The 25,069-nt window shown below is 46.5% G+C and overlaps 2 protein-coding genes across 2 annotated transcripts in view; one reads left to right on the top strand and one right to left on the bottom strand.

The window, feature by feature from the left end:
- LOC135401482 (uncharacterized) overlaps nt 1–25,069 on the bottom strand; it is a 213,821-nt gene that overhangs the window by 151,510 nt on the left and 37,242 nt on the right. The gene's annotated exons all lie outside the window — the stretch shown is intronic.
- Nucleotides 3,680–25,069, top strand: part of LOC135401480 (thyrotropin-releasing hormone receptor-like) — a 66,362-nt gene continuing 44,972 nt past the window's right edge. The window contains exons 1-2 of the mRNA XM_064633920.1: nt 3,680–4,014; nt 13,565–13,842. Coding sequence (XP_064489990.1) covers nt 3,691–4,014; nt 13,565–13,842 — 602 coding nt within the window. The 5' untranslated portion in view covers nt 3,680–3,690. The remainder of the gene's footprint in view (nt 4,015–13,564; nt 13,843–25,069) is intronic.

Here is a 25,069-nt window from a genome sequence, read left to right as displayed (position 1 = left end):
GAAAACGGGAGGCGGAGCCTATTCTGTGCCGTGCATAATGCGAACAAAACAAGCTCCGCCTCCCGTTCTAAACAAATCAGGGGCGAGAACGTTGTCATTCGGGATGATGGTTGGCTCGGAGCGTGCTATGTGGTGAAGTTCACTTCTAAGAGTGTGCTGTCTTAAAACTGAATTTCACCTGAATGGCTAACACGCTAAATGCCTGCCATTGCACAGAGCAATAGTGTTATCACTCACTGTTAAAACAGAACTTCACCGCATAGCACGCTCATAGCCAACCGTCATTGCGAATGATATCATCCTGTGTATTGATTTGTTGAAATGGGAGGAGGCCCCTATGGGACAGATTATCTTGTCCCAGATAAGCGCCCCCCCTGTTTTGAACTAATCAGGACAGAGAATGATATTATTCGGAATAATGCTTGGCTACACTCTTAAAAATGAACTTCACCGCATAGCACGCTCCTAGCCAACCATAATCTCGAATGATATCGTTATCTGCCCTGATTTGTTGAAAACGGGAGGCGTGCGCCTTTTTTGTGACAATTATGAACAGCATAAGTGTCACAAAAAAGGCATACGCCTCACGTTTTCAACAAATCAGTGCAGATAACGATATCACGATTTTTAAGAGTGTAGGAGCGTGCTATGTGGTGAGCTTCTGTTTTAACAGTGCTGTATATGTGGAAAGCGCGGAAAGTACGCCTTTGTTTGTGACAATTATTATAACTGCATAGGTGCTACAAAAGGGCGTACGCTTCCCTTATTCTGCATTTCAAACGTCTTCTTTGTGTGTCGGCGACCACTGAAAGTGATTATAATCTGCAGGTTTAGTAGAACCTCATCATTTTGCTTTTCTTTTGTCTCTCTTTAGCTTCTTATTTCCATGAGCCGCCAACTTATACACTTCGATCATACGATACCGAGCAAAATTTTAGATTGCATTAGCGTCGCTTAAGTGATTTTTAATGAGTGTCGATTGAGAATATGTAAATGAGCCAATATTATTCAGAATAAATTATTCCGAGGAAGACTGAAATAATTTCCTGTGATTGGTAATGATCGGCTCTGACGTCCATCCCTGTATTCTATGTATTTATTCCTGTATTTCTATGTATTATTTTTTTCCTTCACTTCCTGTAACCCACTCTTCTCATGTAACGCCCGTATGGGACTTTTGAGAGCTCAATAAATTGATTAATTCAAGTGAATGATTAGAAGGCGAAGCTCGCTGCTCGCTTGCGGTGCTTTTTCGTTCAGCTATCTGCACTTCCGTTTTCTTTTCTTTCTTTCTTTCTTTCTCTTTCTTCTCTTTTTCAATTTGCACTTTCGGACTTTCTGAGCCGTGTATAGCAATCGTCACTCTGACATCAGTATGTGACGCGGAAGTTTGTTCGATGGTTCGCACCTCGCCAACTAAAAAACAACTTTATTGTGCATGATGAACGGGGAGTTCGCCCCTGGCGATGGTCTCGCCAACTATTAACGAATTCGGGTGGTCATTTCATGGCAGCACGGCATAGCGATAGGAAATTGCTCGGATATTGATCACGTGACTGTTACCACCCGAACACGAGTTCTAGGTGGCGGTTTTGGTCACTAGGATCACGCTAGGGGCATAGCGGTCGCTCGCCTTCGGGTTTGTAGCCGTCTGCTAATCCACGTGAACTTCGACGCTCCGGCCAATGCCACCCTGGTGCAGATGTGACGACATCGCAGTTGAGTTGAGTTCAGAAGAAAAAAAATGGAGAAACAAGCTCTCACTCTGAGAGCCGGCTACTCCACATCACTTCAAAAAAAAAACAAGAAAAAACTGGCTAACTACAATAAGAACAAGCGGGGCAACCCGTTGCAGGATCGTGTCGAGGCCAGGCATTCCGGGAACAACAACATATATATTCTGATGATGAAGTGGGGAGGTTTTCCATTCTAGGAGTGGAACGCTTCCCCATAGCTAAGGGGTCTAATATGAGTGGTGACAATGATGAGTGATGACGACGGTGAGTGATGACGATGATGAGCGATGACGACGAGAGATGACCGCAATGATCGGAGCGGCGATGGCGATCCTGATCGTGATTGTCATGGTGGGAATGTCTGAGAGCGCTGTTGGGATCACAATGAGTCCTTTAGGCCTGTCGCCTCAAAAAAACGTAAGGCCGCCCTGGAGGCGAACGTGCGAAATTGCTGCGCTTTGACGAGCGAACATCAATGCTCGGAATTAGGCAAAAAAAAAAAAGTTGCACCGCAATGACTTACACGAGAGAGAGAGAGAAATACATGATGACGATGATATGGGGATGACTTCCGCTCATTGAGCAGAATGCACGAATGACTTACACGAATCCGCCATATGACAGCTGAAATATAGTTCCCTCTCTGTCTCAGTACTGTAGTATGTAACACAATGCGTGCATCATATAATGAGCTACTGAATGTTACCCTCTAAAAGTCAACCAGCGCCATCATGCGACGCTCGGCAATTACGTCTGCGCAGGTGGAACATTGTCTTGTTCGCATAGAAACCTCTGGAGAAGATTCGATCGCTTTATATTTCAAAGTGGGTGAGCCGTGTATCGGCAATCCATAATGAGGCAATCCAAATGGCGAGGCAGCAAAGGGCTGTTGAAACGCTGCTCCCCCGACGCCCAACGCTCACATCAGCTTAAATGATGTGCGCCCGGAGAGCAGCGTTTCAACTGCTCTTTGCAACACAGACATTTCGATTCTTTTTCAGTACGGGACAGGGATTCTCCCAGGATCCTTTCATATCGGGGGCGGGGGGGGGGATTTTTACGAGGCATTCGGGGGTTGTGTCCTCGAAGGACAAAACTTCACCGCAACCATTGCCAAGAATGATAAGGTTAGCTTTGCTGATACAAAGATAGAAGGGGACGTACGCTTTTTATGTCATTTACACTCTAATAACATACTTCACCGCGCAGCACGCTGTGCGCCATCCACACTCTTAAAAATGAGGGGGGGGGTGATGGCAGGATAGGCTCGCCGTTGTTGGCCATGCTCTGGTCTCTTAAAAATGAACTTCACCGCATAGCACGCTCCTAGCCAACTATAATCTCGTCACGGGGGGCGTACAATCAAAACGGGGGGCGTACGCCTTTTCTGTGACAATTATGAACAGCATAAGTGTCACAAAAAAGGCGTACGCCTCCCGTTTTCAACAAATCAGGGAAGACAACGATATCATTCGAGATTATGGTTGGCTAGGAGCGTGCTATGCGGTGAAGTTCATTTTTAAGAGTGCATGCATTGCCAGGAATTATAGGGTTACGTCTTCTGATTCTAAGGGGGAGGGGAGTACGGACCTTTTGTGGCAATTTGGATATATGATTTGCTGACACAAAAAGGTGTACGCCCCCCTCTCTCCTGGAGTCAAGCGATAACCCCATCATTCCCTGCAATGCTTGGGGCACAGCGTGCCACGCGGTGAAGTTCCGCTTTTATAGTGTATCGTGTATCCAAATTGACACAAAAAGGCGTACGCCCCCATCTATCTTCAGATCATCATCAATTCATCAATCAATTCATCAATCGCCCCATCATTCGTGGCACTGGATGGCGGCGCACTGTGCGGTGAAGTTCTGCTTTGAGAGTGAGAGAGTGTGCGTATATGTGTGTGTTAATATTTGTACATTAATGCGGTTCCCGTTCTGCATTTCAGGTCAAACTATGGAAAACATACTAAGCGAAATGGAAGCCACGCTTGGAGCCAGCGCCCTGTCGAGGAACCTAACCAGCCTCCGTCTACCCATCGTCACCGGTACGGAACCCGCAACGTCGACAGCGATCCAGGTGTTGGACATACTGAACACACTCTACATGCCTCTGGTCATCTATATGGGTCTCGTAGGCAATATCTTGTCTTTCGTGACCTTTTTCTTCACGCATCTCAAGTCTCGCACTTCCAGTCTCTACATGGGCTCCTTGGCAATTTCTGACTCCGGATACCTCTGTGTCCTCTCTTTCGTCTGGCTCAATGAAAGAGGCATCAATGTAAGGCTCCTCTTCTCTCGAAATGTTCACTCTTTCACGTGGTATGACCTTAGTTCGAAGCAGCGGTGGGGAAATAACTTGTATTTTGTAATGTATTACGATTACTCATTGCAGGGTTGGAAAGTAAAAGCATTACATTACTGCGTTACTTTCCCGAACTTAGTAATGGCTTCCTAATGCCATAACTTTCATCTAGCAATGAACATTCCTTTGGCATTACATTTTCCTATAAGCCTCTAACACAGTTCTTTGTGGTGTTTGACGCACGTTTTGTAAAGAGACGTGATTAAACGTTTGCTTTTACACAAACGCCCGTAGTGTTTTGTAACAAACGTGAAACGTTTGTTGTTTTGCGGTGTAACTCGCAGAAATGCCGTTCTAACAAGGTGCGCCTAGAAATCGATTGCTAAATGCAAACAATTGTTTTGTTTTCTTTTGTTTTACTTTACGAATGGTTATGAATGTTCAGCCATCATTGAACAATATGAAATCGTTTATTCTCCTGATTTATTGAACACCGGAAAAGAAGTGCTGTTCGTGGCAAAGACAGACTCTCTATACATTTTCTTTCTAAAGGGAGATTGCCCCCCGTGGGTGATGAGCCTTTGCTCAAATCACTGGTGCTAGAGCGGTCGCACATTGGCCGGAAATGGATATTATTCGCATGAACGAGAACACATGGGATCACGCTTTGATAAGTGGTCTAACGATTGATTTAATAGAAGACACACTTAGGGGGCGACGGCCTCTTGCATCAACGGGGAACATCCGTTGTGGCTTCCGCAAACAATAATATGACGCTGACGAAAACGTATAGCGTCGTACGTCGCTATGTAGTATCCCGATCATTATCACTAAACGAGAGTGTGGTTGCTGTCGACGAATGCAGAGGACTTTGTCCTTTTTTTGGGGGGGGGGGGGGCGGGGGGGAGATGATATATGAAGATTTATTAAAGAAAAAGAAAAAGGGACAGGGGTCCGCTTGCTATTAAAAAAAGAAAACAAAGAAGAAGGAAAGAATGACAGAGAGAGACTATATACTTCGTTTTCCTGCATTTCAGCTTTGCTATATACACGGTATTCTGTTGCTATACACACGGTATCAGCGTGTAACGTGGAAAAATGAGTAGAAGTTATTGAAAAAAAAAGTATTTAAGTTATTTAGTTTAAGTATTAATTAAGGAGTAGTTTAAGTATTGAGGTTAGTTTATTTAAGTTAGTTATTTCATTGCTAAATACTGACCTTTCAAAGTAGTTGCAAGATACGCAGTTGCTCGCAAAAGTATTTAAGACACACTATACCCTCAAGTGTACAAGTCTGGGTTCTCATATGGGTGATTCGTCATACTTGTTTTCTTCTTGTGACCAAAATACGTTCATTGGTTCAAATCACCGCGTCGCAGAGTCTACCATCAACCACCAGCACGGCTGCCTCCGCTTTTATCTACAGAATTATGTCCATAAAAAATAACAACACGTCCCGCTGCGCATGTTCAGTTGGGGAACCAATATTGGCCACAACACCATGTGGATTCCTCCCAAATCCAGTTGCTGTATAAGTTGCAATTTTCGCGAGTTTCCCGAATGCTATTTTTCCGCGAAATGAAAGTCCCCTGAAGTAGACGACGCCCCTAAGAATTTCATGGCGCAGGAGTACCGCGAAATTGAGAGTGCGCGAAATATTCTCCAAAACGTGTCTACATGGGAATTCGCGAATTATTGGGACCGCGAAATTAACCATTTATACAGTATTCAATATGAACGAGTCGCTCGGAATATGACTCAAATCAGCATGTGAGAGTATATACATGACGGACATCCTGTGTCACGAAACACGGCATCCTATTTGCCGGGATATGTTTTCATTGTCCAATCTCTTCTCTCAGAATGGTATGAATCAGTTCGGTCGAAATGGCAGTCGCTTCACTTTATTCATGCGGTTTGGTAAGCTGGTGTTGCAACATCAGAACCTCGACTCTGACGATAAGTTCAATGACTGATGTTAACCATCGCCCACTGATTTCCATTACTGTCGTTCCTTTCCAAACGACGGATGACGATGCCCAGCGCACGTGGCATCATAGACTGTCACATACGCGAATGGGTCAGGACAGGATCGTGATATTTGGCGCCTGCTTTAAATAGATATGGATGACTCGAGTGAATTGTTCAGTAAGTGTTTTTAAGGGAGCTTGAAAGCATTTGTGCAACGAATTCCCATTTTAAAAAAAATAATTGAGCGTAGATTTTCGCGTAAGAAGAGTCAGCCTACAGTCACCACACTCTTAGAAAAAAGTTGGAACAATTGCACCTTTTAGGAAGTAATAGTTGTCGCATATGTTGTGCCTAAAAAGCTTGCAAAGTTCTACCCGCTACCTATGAATGATAGGGTTACCGCTTCTGATCCGGTGAGCGAGGGGGGCGTACGCCTTTATGCAGCAAGTTGGATATATGATAATTGCTTTAACCACCCTTTTACACCCTTTATCAGTCGCTATGTTGACCTACGTGGTAACAATAGAAGTTACCATTTCACACACCTCTGCACGGTCATCCACTCGGCCACCTTCGCCGCTCAATATTACCGTTTCTGCTTCGTGTTGAAGGAGTATCCGCCGTACGAAGAATTTCGCGATCTCCATTGACACATCTGGTCGAGTGATCGATTCCCAGTTCCACTCCAGTGGTTCCCCAGATGCCAACAGATGCGTTGGGCCTGAAGAGGTCGATTTGAACCGTTTTGAGTTGGCGTTGAAGACAGAGTGAAGATCGGAACTGTCCGAAAGAAATAGTAGCCGACTTTCGTTATTGACAAAGCCGCTGTGTTAACACACTTTAGTGTGCGGCTTTGTAGTCGCATAACAACCGCAGGCAACGAAACGGGAAAAAGACAAATCCGTTCGTTGATTCTGAAGGAACACAAACACGCCTATACTTCTCTATTTAGAAAACTGAAGTTCAATCCAAGGTGGTCGGCATTTAAGATGGCCGCGATGTTGGTGACATGGCGTAGCAGGTCTTCTTACTTCCCTCCCACCAACTTTTGTCTAATATTGGAACAGCATCTCGCGGACCGTTTTAATTTTATACGGGTGTTCCCTTACTTTACTTACACCCATGTACGGTCACTGAATGAATGAATGAAAGACAGCCTCTTCGGTGAGGTAATGAAGCCTTAATCAGTAATTAAGGACGGATAATGGAAGGCATGTCACCTTCATTTGAACGATGCTCCCAGGGCGCACGCTTCACGTGCATCGCTATATACATCCGAGACGCTGTTCGCGATGGAAAGTAATTGTTCCGAGGCTGGAACATACAAAGGGACGAGCACGACACAAGTCTCAAGTTGCCTGCCGCTGTCTTGGCTCTTTCGATGACTTCCATATTTGATGTATTCGCAGTTTGCCCTTCGGTGAAAAGGGGGAAGTGATGTGATGGACGCTGTCGTCTTTGTCTCCGTCTTCCTTAGACTCTCTCCGTGAAGTTTCCGTTATGATAGGAAAGGAGGTGATTGCAACTGGTGATTGCAACAAACAACATGTGCGCGCAGGAAAAACAGAAAATACAACTGGAGCATGAGAATGAGCATTGTATGCTTTGAGAGAACTGATGCTCTGAGGCTGGAGCAACATATAGAAAGGAAAATACGTACAAAGACTCAAATTGCCTTAGAAATTAACGACGAAAGATGGCAGTCACTGATAGGTTTCTACAGCTGGCAAACCTTTTCAGTGACTTCCACCTTTCATCGTCGGCTTCTCCGACGAAGTCCAAGCGCAAGCTGCCGACCTTGGGTCCGCCTCATAAAAGGTTGGCCCTCGCAGCCGTCTGCCCGGAACCCTTTGTTCCCCCTGGTCGTCTGCAGCAGGTATTGTTTGCCAAAGGCACAGTCCTTTATGGGGATGGGATGCCATAAGGTATAATCCGACGTCTAGACACTTCTCTTGCGGTCTACAGGACATCCCGTATTTCCATCTCTCTAGACCGCTTCACTAATTCAACGCACTTCAAATTCTGACATTCCCCTTCCTTCCCAGTTGATCAATAGCTGTTCGCACAAAAGATTCTTGTCTCTCTTTATCCGCAAAACTTATCCTTCTTTTCTGTCTCGGGGTGAGCGACGACTAGCCCTGCAACCGTTCAATACCCTTTGGGATCAGACCACTTCTTGCGGTATCACTGGTCGATATTTTTTCGGCGCTAAAATGAGAATACTTGTATGCTTGTATCTTAGGTGCCTGTCACGAGGGGAGCCTTAGTGGAATTCCTCTCCATATTGTTTCCTTTTGTCTTTTGCTGCGGTGTGGTGTGCAACAGGTTGCATGACCTGACAAGACCATGACAAGAACGGCGACCACACATGACATGCAGCTCGAGAGAGAGGTATCAGATCAGCACACCCCCTGCACGCCCGAAGTGAACGGGAAAAGTCGAGATAACTTCGTTACAATCAAAGTCCTGATGGGATTTCCCCGTATTCTCTCACCGATGGCTGTTTCCTTCGGGAGTTTTTGTAAATTTGTTTGCCCATTGACAGCACGCACTACAAGGTGAAAGTGCTGTGGTAGTTCCTGAGAGACTCCACAGGCGAGGGGGACACGGAAAAGATCACTGTGCCACAGGGAGTTCCTCAAGGAAGTGTTCTTAGCCCCCTGTTATTTAACATTGTCTTGATGGGCCTCAAGGGGTGCCTTGCTCGGAAGGCGCATCTGTCCATCTATGCTGATGACATTTGCGTCTGGACGGTTGGCAAGTCCCGCCCTGCAATTCAGCGTCGGCTCCAGAGCTCACTTGATGCCATACATGCCTACTTGCTGAAAGCTGGGATGGACATCTCCACTGAGAAAAGCGCTACGCTTCCGTTTACCCGGAAAGAGATGCGCCGGTTCCAACTACACATCGGAGGATCTCCCTTAAGGGCAGGTCAGGCACCACAGGTTCCTCGGTGTTGTGTTGGACCGCAACCTGTCGTGGGCAAGGCACATTGATTATCTCACTTCAAAGGCGCAACGTTGGGGAAATGTGATACGTCACTTTGCCGGCTTGCGCTGGGGATGTAGTGAGCGGGGCCTTCTTGCACTCCACAAAGCGTTTGTTCGTGGCTCAGTAGCCTACAGCCTTCCTGCGTTGCACGAACTATCACGGACATCCGAACACAAACTCCGTTGCGCCTTCGCGCGCAGCTTGCGGACATGTCTTGGCGTTCCGCGTTGCGCTGAGACGAGGATGGTGGTAGCCGAAGCCAGGGAACTCCCAATTGGCGTCCTCCGCCAGAGAGAAACTTTCCGCCACTATTTGCGATTGCGCGCTCACCATCGCCGTCACCCACTGGTACAGAAGCTTCGTAAGCGGAACCACAGCAAAATCGCGCAGTGTGCGGAAGAACTAACGGACCATATACCTGCCTTCACTGTTGCCCCAACCGCTTCTTCAGTAGCACCATGGACACTGCCGAAACCATCCATCTCGTCTCACATCCCGGGAATCAAGGGGTCGAAGAGCCAAACCCCTGCTCCAGTCCTCAAGCAGTCTACTCTGGAGTGGATGGACACTACATACGGAAACCAAACCGCCGTATATACGGACGGTTCCTCTACTACTGGCGGCTCATCTGCGGCATTTGTAATTCCAGAGGAATCAATTTCACGTGGGTTCCGCCTATCGCACCGCACCTCGGCCACCTCTGCGGAGTTGTATGCCATCATGTTATTCCTAAAGTCTATTTTGGATCACCACCCCGGCCTCTGGGAGGTTTGCACAGATTCGCGGGCAGCGCTGCAGTGCATAGACAACATGGGCATCCGTGGCTCCTTGGCTCCGGTGGTAGTGAACATCTTGACGACGCTCAAGGTTTTAGAAGACAGGGGCCACCGGTTGACCCTCCAATGGGTCCCTAGCCACATTGGCATAAGAGGCAATGAAGTAGCGGATCGGGCAACTGCTGCGGCTCACCATCGCCGCTCAGCAGTCCCCATTATACTTTCGAATGGGGATAGACGCTCCCTCTTGTCCGCATTGACTTCGCCAAGGTTAGTTTTCAGAGGTTAAGTTAGTTTAGGCTTGTTTTTTACAGTTCACATTTCGGTTGAGGGAGGCTCCCCACAGCTGGGCACGCGCACTACGCTACGCCATAGCGCCGTTTGACGAAAACTACTTTTCTTGATACTTTTCTTGCGGGGACGATTTATCCGGGGACGCCTTTCATAGAGCACTTCTCAGTAATCTGCCACGCCTCCTAAACTTAACGTCCAGTCCATCTTTAACACGCAAGACGTAAAACCATACGTTGGTCGAATCGCTTGGTTGGTCCACAGGAAATTGCGAAACTCTTCGTTTGTTTGCTTGTCGTAGAAACTAAACAGACACCTCCGATCCCCAACAGTTCTTTTTTTTTTTCCTTCTGTGTGCCGTTGTTCACGTGGACGCCCCTATATGTAAGGCAGTTTGACAGGGCGTACACCAAATAAATCATTACAAATGAAACATTAAAAAATCTACGCTTAAAAATACACTAGTGAAAATCCGCCTTCTGAAATAAATCGCTGAAAAAGCCACACCCTCAAAATAAACACTGTCAAAATAAATCATAGTTAGGCTTAGGGAGGGAACGTGTCGAATGACACAACAGAATGGCGTAAATGCAGGCTATGTGGTGGATAAATTCCATGATAGGCAAGCCTGAGCGATGGGCAAGACACGTAAACAAACACAAACACGAAGGCTTCGTTGTTATCAATTAAACGTCTTGCTGGTTTTGAACCTTCGTGTTTGTGTTTGTTTACGTGTCTTGCCCATCGCTCAGGCTTGCCTATCATGGAACGACACAACGTTGTTCTCAATGCAACGCAGAACTCGAACGTTTTTTTTAATGAATATTTCTACCGTTATTCATGATGTGTCTTCTAGTAAGACCTGAAAAAAAAATGAAATATCCAGCTTAAAAATGCAGATGACGACGCGTGTACGAATACAGGGATAACAGAGGCCCGGTCTCGGAATCCACGACCTCGAAAAAAATAAAATGCTCGTTTGCTTCGCAAGATGATATGCGTAAATCCGATATCACTAATTAACCGCTCCTATTCACGAGTTTACGATGTCTGTGAAAGTCGTTTTAGCGAATGAACTAACCAACAATGCTGTTCCGATGTGTCCGCCCTGCTAGGCCTAACGGCCGCAATGTGACTTCCATTCGAAAACGACGTCGAGCTTCACAGACGTCGAAACCTCGTGAAGCTGAGCGGTTAATTAGTGATGTCGAATTTTTAAACACGGCATATCATTTTGCGAAGCCTGAAGTGTGCCGCACCCACTGGCCCACCGCATTTGGCGAATTTCCCCATTCATCATCACTAATTTATAACTGTCGTTGTTGCGAAGCAATCGAAGCGTGTTCTCTGTTTCGAGATAGGGAATTTCGTAATTGGGAATATCGAGGCCCTCCCAACGACAGCCGTACTATCTTTCATGGCGGACGTAGGTCGTTGTGTGCTTCGGTCGTCCACCAATCAGAGAGGGTTTATTTTGACAGATTTGTCGTGGAGTGTATTTCATAAAGTGTATTTCTACGAGTTGATTTTGCCAACCTTGGATATTGATAAAGTTAATCCATGAAAATTTATTTCGAAAAGTGGATTTTTTACATTATTGAATTTTAAATTTTTCATTCTTCAATGATTCATTTCGGCGGCATCCCTTTCGACGTCGCCGATACCCATCTGAGAGGAAAGCAGTGCACACAGCTCCGGCGCGTGTGTCCACAGACGTCAACAATCGAAGTCCGCTCATCAGCGACGCGCATGCGCACCCTGTCAATGTTACGATTGCAAACAACAACAACTTTATTTTTGACCTTGGAACAATAGGCTTGCATTATTCTCTACAACTCCCGAAATAACGGAATTTTTCCGAGAAAATTCTGGGATTTCGGCACGTGAAAAACATCCGGGATTTTGGGATATCACGGATCCCACGAGCCTTTACGTCAAAGCACTTTTCTCTGCTAAAAATATACTCGGTGCGTTGCGTCAACTGGGTTTCTCCACGTGCGCTTCCTTTAACTAGCGCAATGTGAAGCTCCAGCAAATTGATCTCTCATAATTGCCTGACAACTTAGTGGAGCGCAGCACCTCATTATCTTCCAAGTATGCTTAGAACATTTAAGGCTTTAAGCTGCCTGCTGTAAACCAAAGAAGCCCTTTCGCTGAGCCTTTAGCTTATCATGTTCATGAATCCTGAGACGGGTTCTCACCCTATCTCGTTCTGACACACTTGGAGAGAGAGAGATTGGTGAATGACCAGCATTGGTGGTGACCAGCTGAGTTACGCACGTGTCATACTGCAGTACTCTTGTATATTTTTTAGTTAAGGGAAGTATGGTTTTGGTGTACTCCTTACTGATCCAGAATGGATGAAAATACGGACAAGCTCGAAGAAGTGATACGGCAATTTCTGAAAGTTTCCTTCTTACCTGAACCTGCCTCACAGCCTATATCAATTTGTAATGCGACCGGCCACTGATCCCAACAGTTCGGATTCGAACCCAGTCGAGGACTCCAGTGGCTGGACAAGTCCGTTATACACGCCGTTTCCACGAGAGCGCTGAATAATGGCTCCCGTATACAGGGTGTTTTTTTACAGATTTTTCCGTAGGGATTTCCAATGTGAAAGGGTGAAGGAGCACAGTGTCGCCCCATGCGTCGAAGATAAGCTCGAACTTGCGGAAACTATCCGAACTGCCCTTTTCTTGGGTGGCGTTTTCGGCTTTCTTTTAATCTTTTTCCAGGACGCAAAGAGGCGATAGTGTGCTCTTTCACCCTCTCACATTAGGGGTGAACGAAAGACGCGTCTCCGAAGATGCGCAATGAACAAAATAAAGAAGGAAACTGGTGTTCTTTCACGATTTTTCTTGCCGGCGATCTAGCGAACGGATTTTTGTTCTGAAAACGGTAACGGTATCAGGCAACCCAATGGACCAGATGTTCCCGTATGGACGACCTTGTAGCTTTTATAATTAAAAAGATAATTAACGATTTTTAGATAATTAGTCATTCGACGGTTGAGCGACAGATGTCCAAGAACGTCCGTCGGCCCAGAGATGATAGAAGTGAAAACAGGATGTCTATAACCCTTATAGTTTTTTTTATCTTTATCGAAAAAAAGGGACACCCTGTATACTCGGATCTCCGCACATGAAAGAACTCCCAAATGGGCAAATTTAAACCACAGATTGATCACCTGCAGCATTATGGTCATAGCTGTCTAGAGGCGTAAAGTCGGTGAATTATATTAGTGAGTTCTAGTACATCGTAAGCTGTCACCTTTGCGTACGTAAGGGACTGCGCGGTGGTTCTGCGGAATGCGCAAAGCTCTGTTTATGTCTTGCGCGTGCGCTGAACCACCAACGCTATCCCTTGCGTACGCAAAGGCGATAGCTTACCATATGCTAAACCCCAAACTATATTATCTTTCTTGGAGTGCAGACATAGCCTCAGCATTGTGTCGTGGTAGTGGAGTATACTCTTGACGAAACCGTTGTACCCTGCAGGTGTACCAACAAGGCTGGTGCCAACTCTTGGTATTCCTGTCGTCTGCGTTCGGCTGCTGGTCCGTTTGGCTGACAGTGAGCTTCACGGCGGAGCGCTTCGTGGCCGTCCGTTATCCCCTCTGGCGGCTGCAGATGGCATCCAAGCTTCGCCCCAAGGTGACCATCATGTTGACAGCCCTCTTCAGCTTTGCTTTCAACTCTTACCTGCTGCTCTTCGTCGGCGTCAACGACACGGATCACGGAAGTCCAGAATGCTCCCTGAATTCTGACTACGAAAAGTAAGCATAAGTATGAGCACGCTGTTTTCGACGAGTTATCAGGGGGCGAGAAAAATACAGGGGGAGAGGGGCAAGAGGGAGAGAGAGGGTGAAATAGACACGTGTTTCAGGACCAATATAATGGCAAGATATAACGGGCGAAAATATAAAAGTTTTCGTAACGCTTATTACGGCGATATCTTATGACAAAGCCCGTGGGCGTATCGGGACGACGCACACAGTCGTCGTTAATAAGGGCTAGGAAGAAAATGACTTTAAAAGCAGGCCTTCACAGACCACGCATGAAGTGACTGCCTTTTCAGTAGCATTTTCAGAACGTGCGTGTACGCGGAATTCGCGAAGACACGGCATGCTCTACGAACTACAGTCACTAAATAGGGAGCAGTGGGGCGACACTGAGCCACGCCGGCGAGCGAGAGCGCCATCTTGTGTCCGGCGCGGCTGCGTCGCCTAGCAATGGGACGCCAATCTTCCCCTTCTCCGCCGGAGAACTGCGGGCAGTCGAGCCAGCTCGCGACCAAGGAAACCGGTTTTGGATGGAGGGGACCCAATATGGACGGCGCGCTCTTGAAAGGAGAAACCACGTGACACGATTGGCCCAATCGAAGACACCGAACGGCGGCTCCGGCGCGGAAAAAGAATGCGATACTCTGTACCTCTGTTTAGTGGCTCTAGTACGAACGAATAAGGTCCTCAAAAGAATGATGTTACATAAAAATATGAAGACAAAATGAACTTAAAACCAAAACGAATCTCTCGTCAGGACTCTGAAATATTAAACCAGTCACTTCTTTTCCGCTCGCGTTTTCTCACCTTGGTTGGTTGGTAGAAAAATGAAAACATAGAGGAACATAGAGGAAAACATAAATGGAAACATGTTCTATCTTTCATGGGGGCAGGAGCATGTCCTCCTCTCCACGCATCTTTGCCTCTGATTTGGTGCGCCGTTGAATACCCGAAACTTTGAAGCCTCAATTTCGGGATTTTTTTTTTAGGGGGGGGGGGGTGCAGTTCCATTTGCAATATCGAGCGGATTTCTTGGTGGATCCGACTAAGTTCGCTACGGGCTCTCTAATTCTGTAAAAAAAAAAACAAAAAAAAACGCTAGGTTGACTTGGGAAATTTTGGAGTTTAATTAAAGAAATTCAATTTATTCTAATTAAAATCAAATGAAAATACTTTTGCAAGATGGCAAATTCAGTTGCCACACAAGTGCCGTTTACCCCGTATTTTTCCGTCGCCCCGTTATTTTATAAAGTCCCAATGACACGTTTTTTGAAACACCCTGTATATTATGTGTGCTTTACATCATGTCGTTCCACAGCGTAAGTGTGTTTCGCTAAACCCTTTCCTTTTGTATCATTTCCCCCGAAGGGCCTTATCCGTCTCGCATCTCCCTTTCAAGGTCATAAATGTGCCCGTCTGACAGCAGCACTAGAGCCACGAATTATTTAGTGACTCTAAGCAGCACTAAACGGCAAACTTCGTTGCTCCGCAGATTTCAGACGTCTGTCGTCCACGTTAGATTCAGACTTGGCAGACAGTAAGTAAGAACAAGACGTCTGTTTCTCCAGCTGGTAAAATTGGACTAGATAGAAAAGGCAATGACCTCCCTGGTCCGGCACCGACTTACTTTCTTTATTATTGAAGCGGGGGCGATAAGGCGTACGGGAAGAAAGGAGACTCGGAGGTTGAAAGAAAATCCTTTCGGAGAAAAGCTTGCTGGACGATGGTCGCGTCAGCAGCGCCTTTCCTATGACTTCTGTGGATTAATCTCTCTGACACGTCGTTTCTCACGTTGTTTCAACTCTTATTTTTTCTTGTTCTCACTCCTTTGTGATTATGAACGCACTATAGAACTATGTGTCTTAGAGGGATTCAGGGCCCGCCTGCACGAACAGTGAGGTTATTCCTCAGTGCTGTCGAGTGTAGTACCTCAGCGTCGAATGTAGTACCGTGTGCAAAAAGCACAACCGAAGCTACGGAGTACAGCACTAACGAATAGCCTTAATGTTGGACTTTATTGTTAGTGTTCTTTTTTCGTCGTTAATACAGTTTTTTTTTTTTCTGTATTAAGCCTATTAGCAATGGAGCAATGAAGTTACTCAAACCACTAGTTACGCTACCTTTACCAGAGTACATAGCATTTCATTAGCCATTTATGCTGAACTATTTTCCCAAATATTGTAATCTAGTTTTCTATCTTCCCAATTGCAATCCAGTTAATTTAATTAACCAGTTAAGTTAATTCGAGTAATAAGAATCGTAATCCACATTTCGAAATGCTGCAGACCTAGCACCGCACTTGGAGAGACTGCTGCATGTAGTCAGCATGTATTCCCCTGTGACATTGTTCTCACTCGATGCTCAGTCATTCTACTCATTAAAGGGACAGTCCGCAGAAATGTATGTGGCTGGAGTAAGGTTACTTGCATTTTGCTGTGAGAGCTTACAGCGCGACGTTCAATATGGTTTGGTCACATGGGAGCGCAGATGGCAACTAACATGACGCCACTGCCTTGCCAGGAGATTAGTGCGATCGGCCCCCAACGTCACATTGTTATCACATGTCGTCGCATATATGCTCAAGAATTTCAAATCGCGTGGATTCTTATGCTTTGCGATGCTGATACTAAATTATACCGTACAACCTCAGGTGAAGTAGCGCAGAAACATAAAGTTGGGATTGCAAAACCCGTCCCAACAACAATATACGATCTGATCCGCCAAGAGCGAACCATCCTTTAACATGGAAAGATAATAACACACTTCGGAACGACAGAGTATTGCACGCACACTCTAAGAAAAAAAAAGGAGTAAAACGGAGAGTAATTGCAGCTTCTACTCCCCTAGACTGCCCCCCCCCCAATTACTTCCCATTTTAGTCCCCTAACCCGACATTTAGTGCCGACATTTACTCCCCAAGACTGCAAATTGTCACTGAACTTCGCGAATGGTCTCCTGAATGCAACAGTCTACGTAAATATGTGCTCTTGGTCAATTTTGTGGCATAAGGCTGTATAACTCATGCAACGTAGCAATTTTCCAGCCACACAGAGTAAGAAACAGTTAGCTCTTCTTTCTTCGCAAATTGTGCCCTATGTATGGCGGGCGCAAGATTTTATATTATTCACATCGCGGTTGACGGTATGCTTCAAGGTATTTTCACGCATGCACACGAATTACGTACCTGGTCGGCTCTTACAACAGCGCGTGAAATGCAGTCTCCTCTCTGTGACATTCACTTACTCCCGTGCATTTACTCCCGAAAGAGACTATCTTTTGTGGCAAATGCATTTAGTTCCCAAAAAGTGTAAAATTACTCGTTTTATTGTTATGCTTTTATTATTTTATTTTTTCTGAGAGTGCACAAGGAGCGCGACAAGCGGTCGGATCCAACCGGAGGGGGTTCCGAGGTTCTGAGGAGGGGGTCCAGCCACGAACAGCATGCAAGACAAACTGAGGAGGAGGTCAGGGCATCCGGACCCCCCCCCCCCCCCTCCCCTTCTACATCCTCCTCTGTGTGCGACGGAAGGGCTGCGGTAAAGCATTTGGGCTCAAAACTAAAGAGCCCTACTTTGATTTACCGGTGTTCTTTCAGTTGGGTGCGACTAGGGTTGGGATCCCGGGATCCCGACGTCCCGGGATCCCGGGATCCCGGACGATTTCTCGGTCCCGAAATCCCGGGATTTTCTGACCAAAAATCCCGGGATTTCGGGATCTTAAAGCTCCCATTATGGCTTGGCATTGCTGGTGTAATGCAAGAGGTAGCTTGATGAAAACAATGGCTCCGTAGATTCGCTCTTTGAAGCTTTCGTCCGCGAAAAGTAGCCACGGCACAGCAAAAGCTCTCATCCGTTGCGCCGGCGAGGGGCCGGTCAGCGCACGGGGTCCCTCTGTCTTGAACTGGTGGCAACAGTCGCACCGGCGTCCGACTGTCTCGCCGACACAATCCGAGCGTCCGTGTGGTGCCTACATTGCCACTAAATGGTTGAAGCGTGACAATGTCCGCCGTTCGCTTCTTCGAAGTTCCGTCGAAGTGCAGTGACAGTAGCAGTGTATGGTTCTACTACTTACGTGCAGAAGATGGACAATCGGCGAAATGTAAGAGATGCGACAGGGTGTTAAAGACTCTCGGTGCCTCGACGAAAGGTCTCCATACGCATCTGCTGCAACATCATATAAACCTTCGAGTGAGGCCTGCAAACGAAGACGCCACAAAAGGAAGCCTTCCATCGACATCGAAGGTACCCAAATATTCTTCACCAACGCTTGATTCGTTTCTGGCGAGCGCGAGCACTTCGATTGAATATAGGGTAGCACGGATGGCCGCCAAGTGTGGGTTATCGTTTCATGTGATTGCTTCGTCAGAAGACATACGTGATGGCATGCGCGCTCTTGGACTGAAGTTCCCTAAGGATAAAAAAACTGTCCGTCAGTACACAATGAACTTCTACATTCAGATAAAAGATGTGTGCAAGCAGGACCTGAAGAATGAGCTCGAAGCAGGGCGTAAACTTGCCCTGACATTAGACGAATGGACGTCGGTCAGGAACCGTAGATACATGAACATCAATGTTCATACCGCTGGTGCAAAATTCAGGAGCGGTGTTTGCTCTTGGAGTTTGGGACTCGTAAGGATCAGGTGCGCGATGCCGGCAGAACAATGCGTGGACGCCATTCGTAACAGGCTGCTGGATTTCGGCGTCACCCTCGGCACAGATGTCGTCGGCCTTACCACAGACGGAGCGTCGGTAATGGTTAAGGTTGGAAAAATTTTGGAGCCGTTGCAGCACCAATTATGCATGGCGCATGGATTCCATCTAGCAGTCACTGATGCCTTATACGCTTTGCCGGCGAACATGTCTCGCGCGGATGAAGAGGAAAAAAGTAGTAGTTCGGAGTCGGAAACAGACGAAGAACTTGATGGTATGAGTATAATGGATGACGCAGTAGAGGTCCGGTCACCCACTCACAGGGATGATTGCATCCGGGACATCATTAATAACGTCCGTGCGGAGATCATGCGCTTCAAGCGATCTCCGAAAAGCAACGACATCTTGCAAGCTCACATCACTCAAGATCATGGCAAGGAACAGGTGTTAGTTTTGGATTGTAAAACGAGATGGAATTCGCTTCTTGCGATGCTTGAGCGCTACCTGAAAGTACGCGACAGCGTCAGGAAAGCGCTAATTGACATAGGATCGAGAAGTGAACTTTCCGACTCAGACATCGCGTGCATAACTAGCGTAGTCGCGTGCTTGAAGCCCGTCCACCTTGCTGTTGAGGCACTTTGTCGTCGCGATGCCCACCTTCTGTCAGCAGACGCCACAATCAAATTTGTGTTCGAATGTCTAAATGAACAGGAGGGTGCTTTTTCGCGGCTACTGAAGGAAAATATCAGAACACGCTTATGTCAACGCCGCACGATGGCATCTACGGTTCTGCAGATACTGCAGGACCCCTCTTACGGCTATCACGTCGAACGTCTTCTCGACTCGTCTTTCAGGACCGTCACCTCCGACGCTCTCCGCATATTTCTTACAAAAGTCATACAGCGTAATGAACGCCGGGAAGAATCTACAACAAGACTGTCTGCTTCGCCTGTCGAGCGAGAGATAGACGATATCCAGGAAGCAACTGCAGCAGTGTCAGATCCTCATGACCTCAAGAAAAAGTTGGACAATGCAATAATGATGGCATCGGCGTCGAGTGAACGGACTGGGGCATCATCACCCAATCGCTGCACAGTGGAATCCCGCCTCCGGAAAGAAATCGGACTGTTTCGGCATGGTGGAGGAAGAGGAGCCCTTCTAGAAGAGGCAAATCTCTACCTCCGATCCATTGTCCCGACCAGCGTGGAGTCCGAAAGGATTTTCAGCTCGGCAGGAAATCTTTGCACAAAGATTCGGTCACGGCTTGACGACAGTACCTTGGACGCTCTGTGTTTCCTGAGGCCGTTTTTTGAGCAACGAGGCAGTGGTGATAGTGCTAAAGACTGAGACTTCAGGGCTGCTTTGCTTGCGCGTGAAAGTGTTGTTTGTGGAACCTTAAAAAACCTGGAGACCAATGCGGGCAATAAAATTAACAAGCTGTTCCTTTCGTATAGCGTTAGAGAGGGCCTGCAATGTGTCATTGGACGTACGGGCTATTGCCGAAAAGGGAATTGCACAAAATCCCGGTCCCGTCCCGGGATCCCGGGATTACGATTTTCGAATCCCGAAATCCCGGGATAGCAAAAAGGCGTCGGGATTCCCTACCCTAGGTGCGACGCCGTATAGTCGTGCTCAACTTCAGAAGGAAAAGAAATCTAGTCCGTCAACGCCATGAGCCGTTGGCAGAGCTGTACGTAACGCGTTACTACTTTTGGTAACTAAGTAACGACTTAGTTAGTTTCCAAAAAAATATAGCTAGGAACGCACTTAGTTTCAAAAATTGGTAACCCGTTACTGCAAGTTACTCGTTCCTTTTTACTTTTTCTGTTTGCTCACTGTCACCAACCACGACCGCCAGTTGTGGTTTTTCCCGCGCACATATGGCGCTATTACATGAGGCTCGAGCATGCGGAAAAATCTCCAGCGAAGGGAAAAGGATACCAGAGAGCAACGCCTTTCTCATTGCTCTAATGTCCACAGTGTTTCAGCACACTCAATGTGTTCCTTCTTTCAAGTATTCACTGCGCTCAGGGCGTTTAGTGCTTCGTCTCTCTGTCCCCTGCTCGGGAACTCATGTCAATGATCGTGTGAAGGCCTCCTCCGTTTTTTCCCCTGAAAATCCCTCTTACGGATCACCGCCTTCAACCGTGTTCTCCGTATGGTGTACATTTAGCCTTGGGCTTATTTGATGCAAGCGCTATAGTCGACGGTGTACATGAGACAATACAACATACAAGAGAACATATAGATGGGCGATGCTTTCGTATTTCTGCTGTCTGGTATGCAAATGTAACGTATAGAAGTAACCCGTTACTTCCGAGTAACGAGAACGCGTTCTTTTTATTTCGGAGTAACGTGTAACGCATTTAGTTACTATTTTTTCGAAGGAACGAGTAACGTATTCAGTTTTTTTTTTCTTTTTTTTTTGGGTGGGGGGGGGTGGGGGGTAAAGTGTACTGCTCTGGCCGTTGGAGATAAGGAAAAGCTATAGCTCGCCAGGAGATATACTGCAGTGCTACCCCGCTCCATAAGTATGGGGGAGCGCACTCTCTGCCGCAGCATAATGCCATGCGGCCAGTCTGAACAGCCAGTACGGAAACAGAGTGAGTATGATGAATTACATTATCTGGCGCAAGCAGGGAGTGAGAGTGGCCTCTTTGTGTCAAGCCATTCTATTCGGCAGCGCAGTAATATTTTCAGAGCTGGCGGGACTAGATTTCTTTTCCTACTTAAGTTCAACACCGCAGCAGATCAGAAATATTCCGAGTTCACAAAGTTATGAGTGCCCTGGGGTCCTTCCGGAGCAATGCGTGCTGGACAGTGTGCGTATGCATGTGTGTGTGTGGGGGGGGGGGGGGCGGAGAGTTGAGCTTTTGTGCTTTCGTCGAATGTCAGGTCAAGCTGCAGCCTCTCTTGGTAGTTTACATGTGCCGATAGGCTGAGATAACGGATGATGGATGGACGTATGGATGATGGATGCAAATGCGTTCATCTGGGATCACATGTCCGGTTGAGGTGAAAGATGTCTGCGACTGCAAAGTGCATATTTTAACATATATGCATCTTCTTCTTCCTTTTTCACTTCTGTTACTCTTTCATTTTCCACTTTTCTTTCGTCTCACAACACACGTGTCAATGAAGAGGCTACGATTTCCGGAGAAAGTTATGCTCTATATTTCCTGCCTGAGTTTATACTTTGGGTACCATATCGTTCTGAATAACTATTGGCAACTTCCTTGGCGATTTCCTGACGCACGATCTTATGTTGAATTCCAATGGCAGATTCGGAGCGCCTCCGGAGCAAGCTTTGTTGCTCCGCCGATGAGAGCAAGTCTGTTCGATTGGCAGATTGGGAACAGTTCTGGAGTATTCCAATGGCAGCTTTGGAGCGGCATTCGAGCCAAGGTCGCTCCAGGGAGCAACCGTGACCGCTCCGACAAAATAGGCAGATTCAACCGGAACTCTACGTGACGTGACACTTGTCGCTCGTGCTTCCTATTTCCTGTCATTGTTTCGCCAACATGCCCGCCTCGCAACGCGTCTTCGCCGTGACTAGTCTTTCGCGTCGTATGTTGGCGATTTTGTTTCATGAAGGAATCGATAAGTCAGACATTACCAGGGCAACGTTAGGAGATTAGAAGGACCTTGATGTTGCGAAACACCGCGTTATAATGGAACATGACTCTCTACTACTTCTTCTTCCTCCGTCTCTGGCCGCCATCTACCAAGGGAAATTACCCAGGGCTAAACTAGCTAAACTCCAAGTTGCGCGGTAGTGTTCCAGTCGCAGATTCGGATCACTTGCTCTCAGAGTTGTGCCTAACTCGTTACAAGTAACTCGTTACTTGGTAACGGTTACTTTTTTTGGTAACGAAGTAACGACTCAGTTACTTTTAAAAAAATAGTAATAGTAACGGAATCAGTTACAAAAATTGGTAACTCGTTACTGACGTTACTCGTTCCTTTTCTTGAGCACGGGGGAGCACATTTCGGCACTCCGTGTGACGCAATGCGTGCAGATTTGACCTGCGTGACCAGTCCCTCACTGGATGTGTTGTTGTCCTTTCTCTTGTTTCCGTAATTTCGGACCATCACTCTTTCCCAAGAATGGCCACCAATTGTGTTATGGCTACAAAAAAACGCGTTTCGACATCTAGCCTTTTCTTGTCTTTGCTAAGCTTCTGAGCGCTCTAAATTACGACGCAGCCCCTCGCCTGTTTTTGGGAACCGTTGGTGATCGGTGGCACGAAAACCAGTGTTTTTTCTTGTGTTTTCGTAATCTCCGATCACCCCCACTTCGGAAGCAAGGGAGAAGGTCCAGGCAAACTGATATACATTCATGGTAACGGGCCGAGGGACACGGAACACGAAGGACGGACGACAAATTTCGATTATCAGCTTCTTCTGAAGTGCAATTCCTCATTAATAAAGAGTTGAAGGCAAGTGACGGCATGTTTGTTGGCTCCTTTAACTGAAAGTATGCTGCGGTAACGTAAAAGTAACTCGTTACCTGTGAGTAACGAGAACTCGTTACTTTTGTATGTTGGTAACGAGTAACGTATTTAGTTACTTTTTTCTGAAGTAACGGGTAACGGTATTTAGTTCCTTTTTTTCGGTAACGGGCACAAGTCTGCTTGCTCTATAGGCCAGATCAAGCCGCTCCACTGCGGAGCCTGCCACCTGCTCCGACTCTGCCATTGGAATTCAACATTAGACCACCATTTGCTTGTGCTTCGTGGACCTTTCTTCCCTTTGCGCTGTCTCCCGGCATAGCTTTCTCACGTGTTCTTTCTGTCTTTCTTTTTTCCTCAAACATAATCTAAGAAGTGTCACAGCAAGGTATGAATTACAGACGATCTCTGGCGGTGTCATTGAGACATCCACGAGCACACCCGTCGACACTCTGCTTTTTATTATTGTTACGTTTCATTCGATTAGATTAGCAATTGACAATTTCTACTGCTTTCAATATTATTGTCACTCTGTTATCTGAAAATGACATATTACAGTTTTCTTTTTCTGTGACGTTGCATTCTTCCGGTATATCATATTGTTTTCGGACGAAACATCATAACGTATGCAACGCGATAACAACATGTGGGAAATAGATAGGACACAACAGTGCGACTAAAGTGCCACTATACCGAAATAGCCTTTCCTTCCTTCTTTTCTTTTTTCAACATCCCCCCCCCCCCCCCCATCAGCATTGATTTAGCATTACACGAATTCTGGAAATTCTGGAATCATTCTTCATTGTTTCGCATTATCCGAGAGGATATAGGTAACATCGCCGGGAGCTCTGCAAGTCTGTCTTCTAACCAAAGTGCGCTTCTCCGCTCTCCGCTCAACGTTGGAAGACTGACAGCAGCTGTGATAAGGACACGGAAATGGACTTTCAAGGAGCCACGTTTTGCCAGAAGCATTATTAGATTCGGCAACCCAAGACGTCATGCTTCTCAAAACTAGTAATTAAGTTTATGACGTTTCCGCGTCACATACACTTTTGGGAGAGATCACCGTATATGCAGACACGTTTATTGCAGTGACAGCGCTACGTCTAATGGACGTCACGGTAGAACCCGATACAGAAAATGCACATTAGAGACCCTTTAGACATGGGGCGTCTCACGTACAGGACTGTCTTACCTGTCTAGCGTTTCGTTTAGTCGCATTTCCGAGAAGCGATTGAGTGAAGAACTAAAACTGGGAAAGAGGGGGGGGGGGGCATATATGTTCATTCGAAGCGAAAAAGGATCGCGAAATAATCCCCGATCCGCTTTAGAGAAGGAGACCACATGTTCCGCCAGCGACACCTATGAAAAGGATTAAAGATATTCAAAAGCACATCTTTGGGAGACCTTCAAAGTCGCACTTCGTGTGTTATTATTTTGTGATGACTGGCAGCTGCTCGGCCGAGTTTTTTTGCAATGGAGCGTCGCGTCTTAGACGCGCATTGGCTTCTAATCTTTCGTGCACACTTGGATGGAAGGCTGGAAAAGGCGACATATCGCTGCGCTGCCTATGTATGCATCGGCGTATCTGCCTCGTGTCTGATCCTCTTGCGTTGGCGCGTGTCACACGAAAAATTGAATGTCATTTCTAGCAACTGACGTTAACGCTGAATGTCGATCATACGATGGCAGTGACGACCCGTAAAGTATTAGTATCGCATGCGTCCGTTTCTCGGGCGCTGAAGTTGAAGCTGCGTACAGGAGTATTTATTTGCAGATTATGTGAAGTCGTCTTTTTAATGTAACTTGTAAAGCACATATCGGCCGATAACTTTTAATTTGTGGGGCTTTTGCTTTATTTTGCTGTGACTATTTGGTGTTGCTGTTTTTTGCTTGACCTCTGCCTTTGAGAGTACGTATAGTTTGTGCCAGAGCAAAAGGGAAAGATTTCCCTAAACTGATTCGGCGTGCGAATGTCATTTTCGCGTACTATATCATTATGTGTTCCCGTGTGACAGCGAACGAATTGCATTCATTTCAGTGTCGGTTGGAAATGATGTCTGGCTTCCTGTGTGTTGCTTTCTGAAAAAGCATTCATTGGGAACATTGTCGCACAAAATT

Source organism: Ornithodoros turicata, chromosome 7 (genome assembly GCF_037126465.1).
Source record: "Ornithodoros turicata isolate Travis chromosome 7, ASM3712646v1, whole genome shotgun sequence".
In the NCBI taxonomy this organism is placed as follows: Eukaryota; Metazoa; Arthropoda; class Arachnida; order Ixodida; family Argasidae; genus Ornithodoros; species Ornithodoros turicata.
This window is presented reverse-complemented; position numbering and strand designations above follow the sequence as displayed.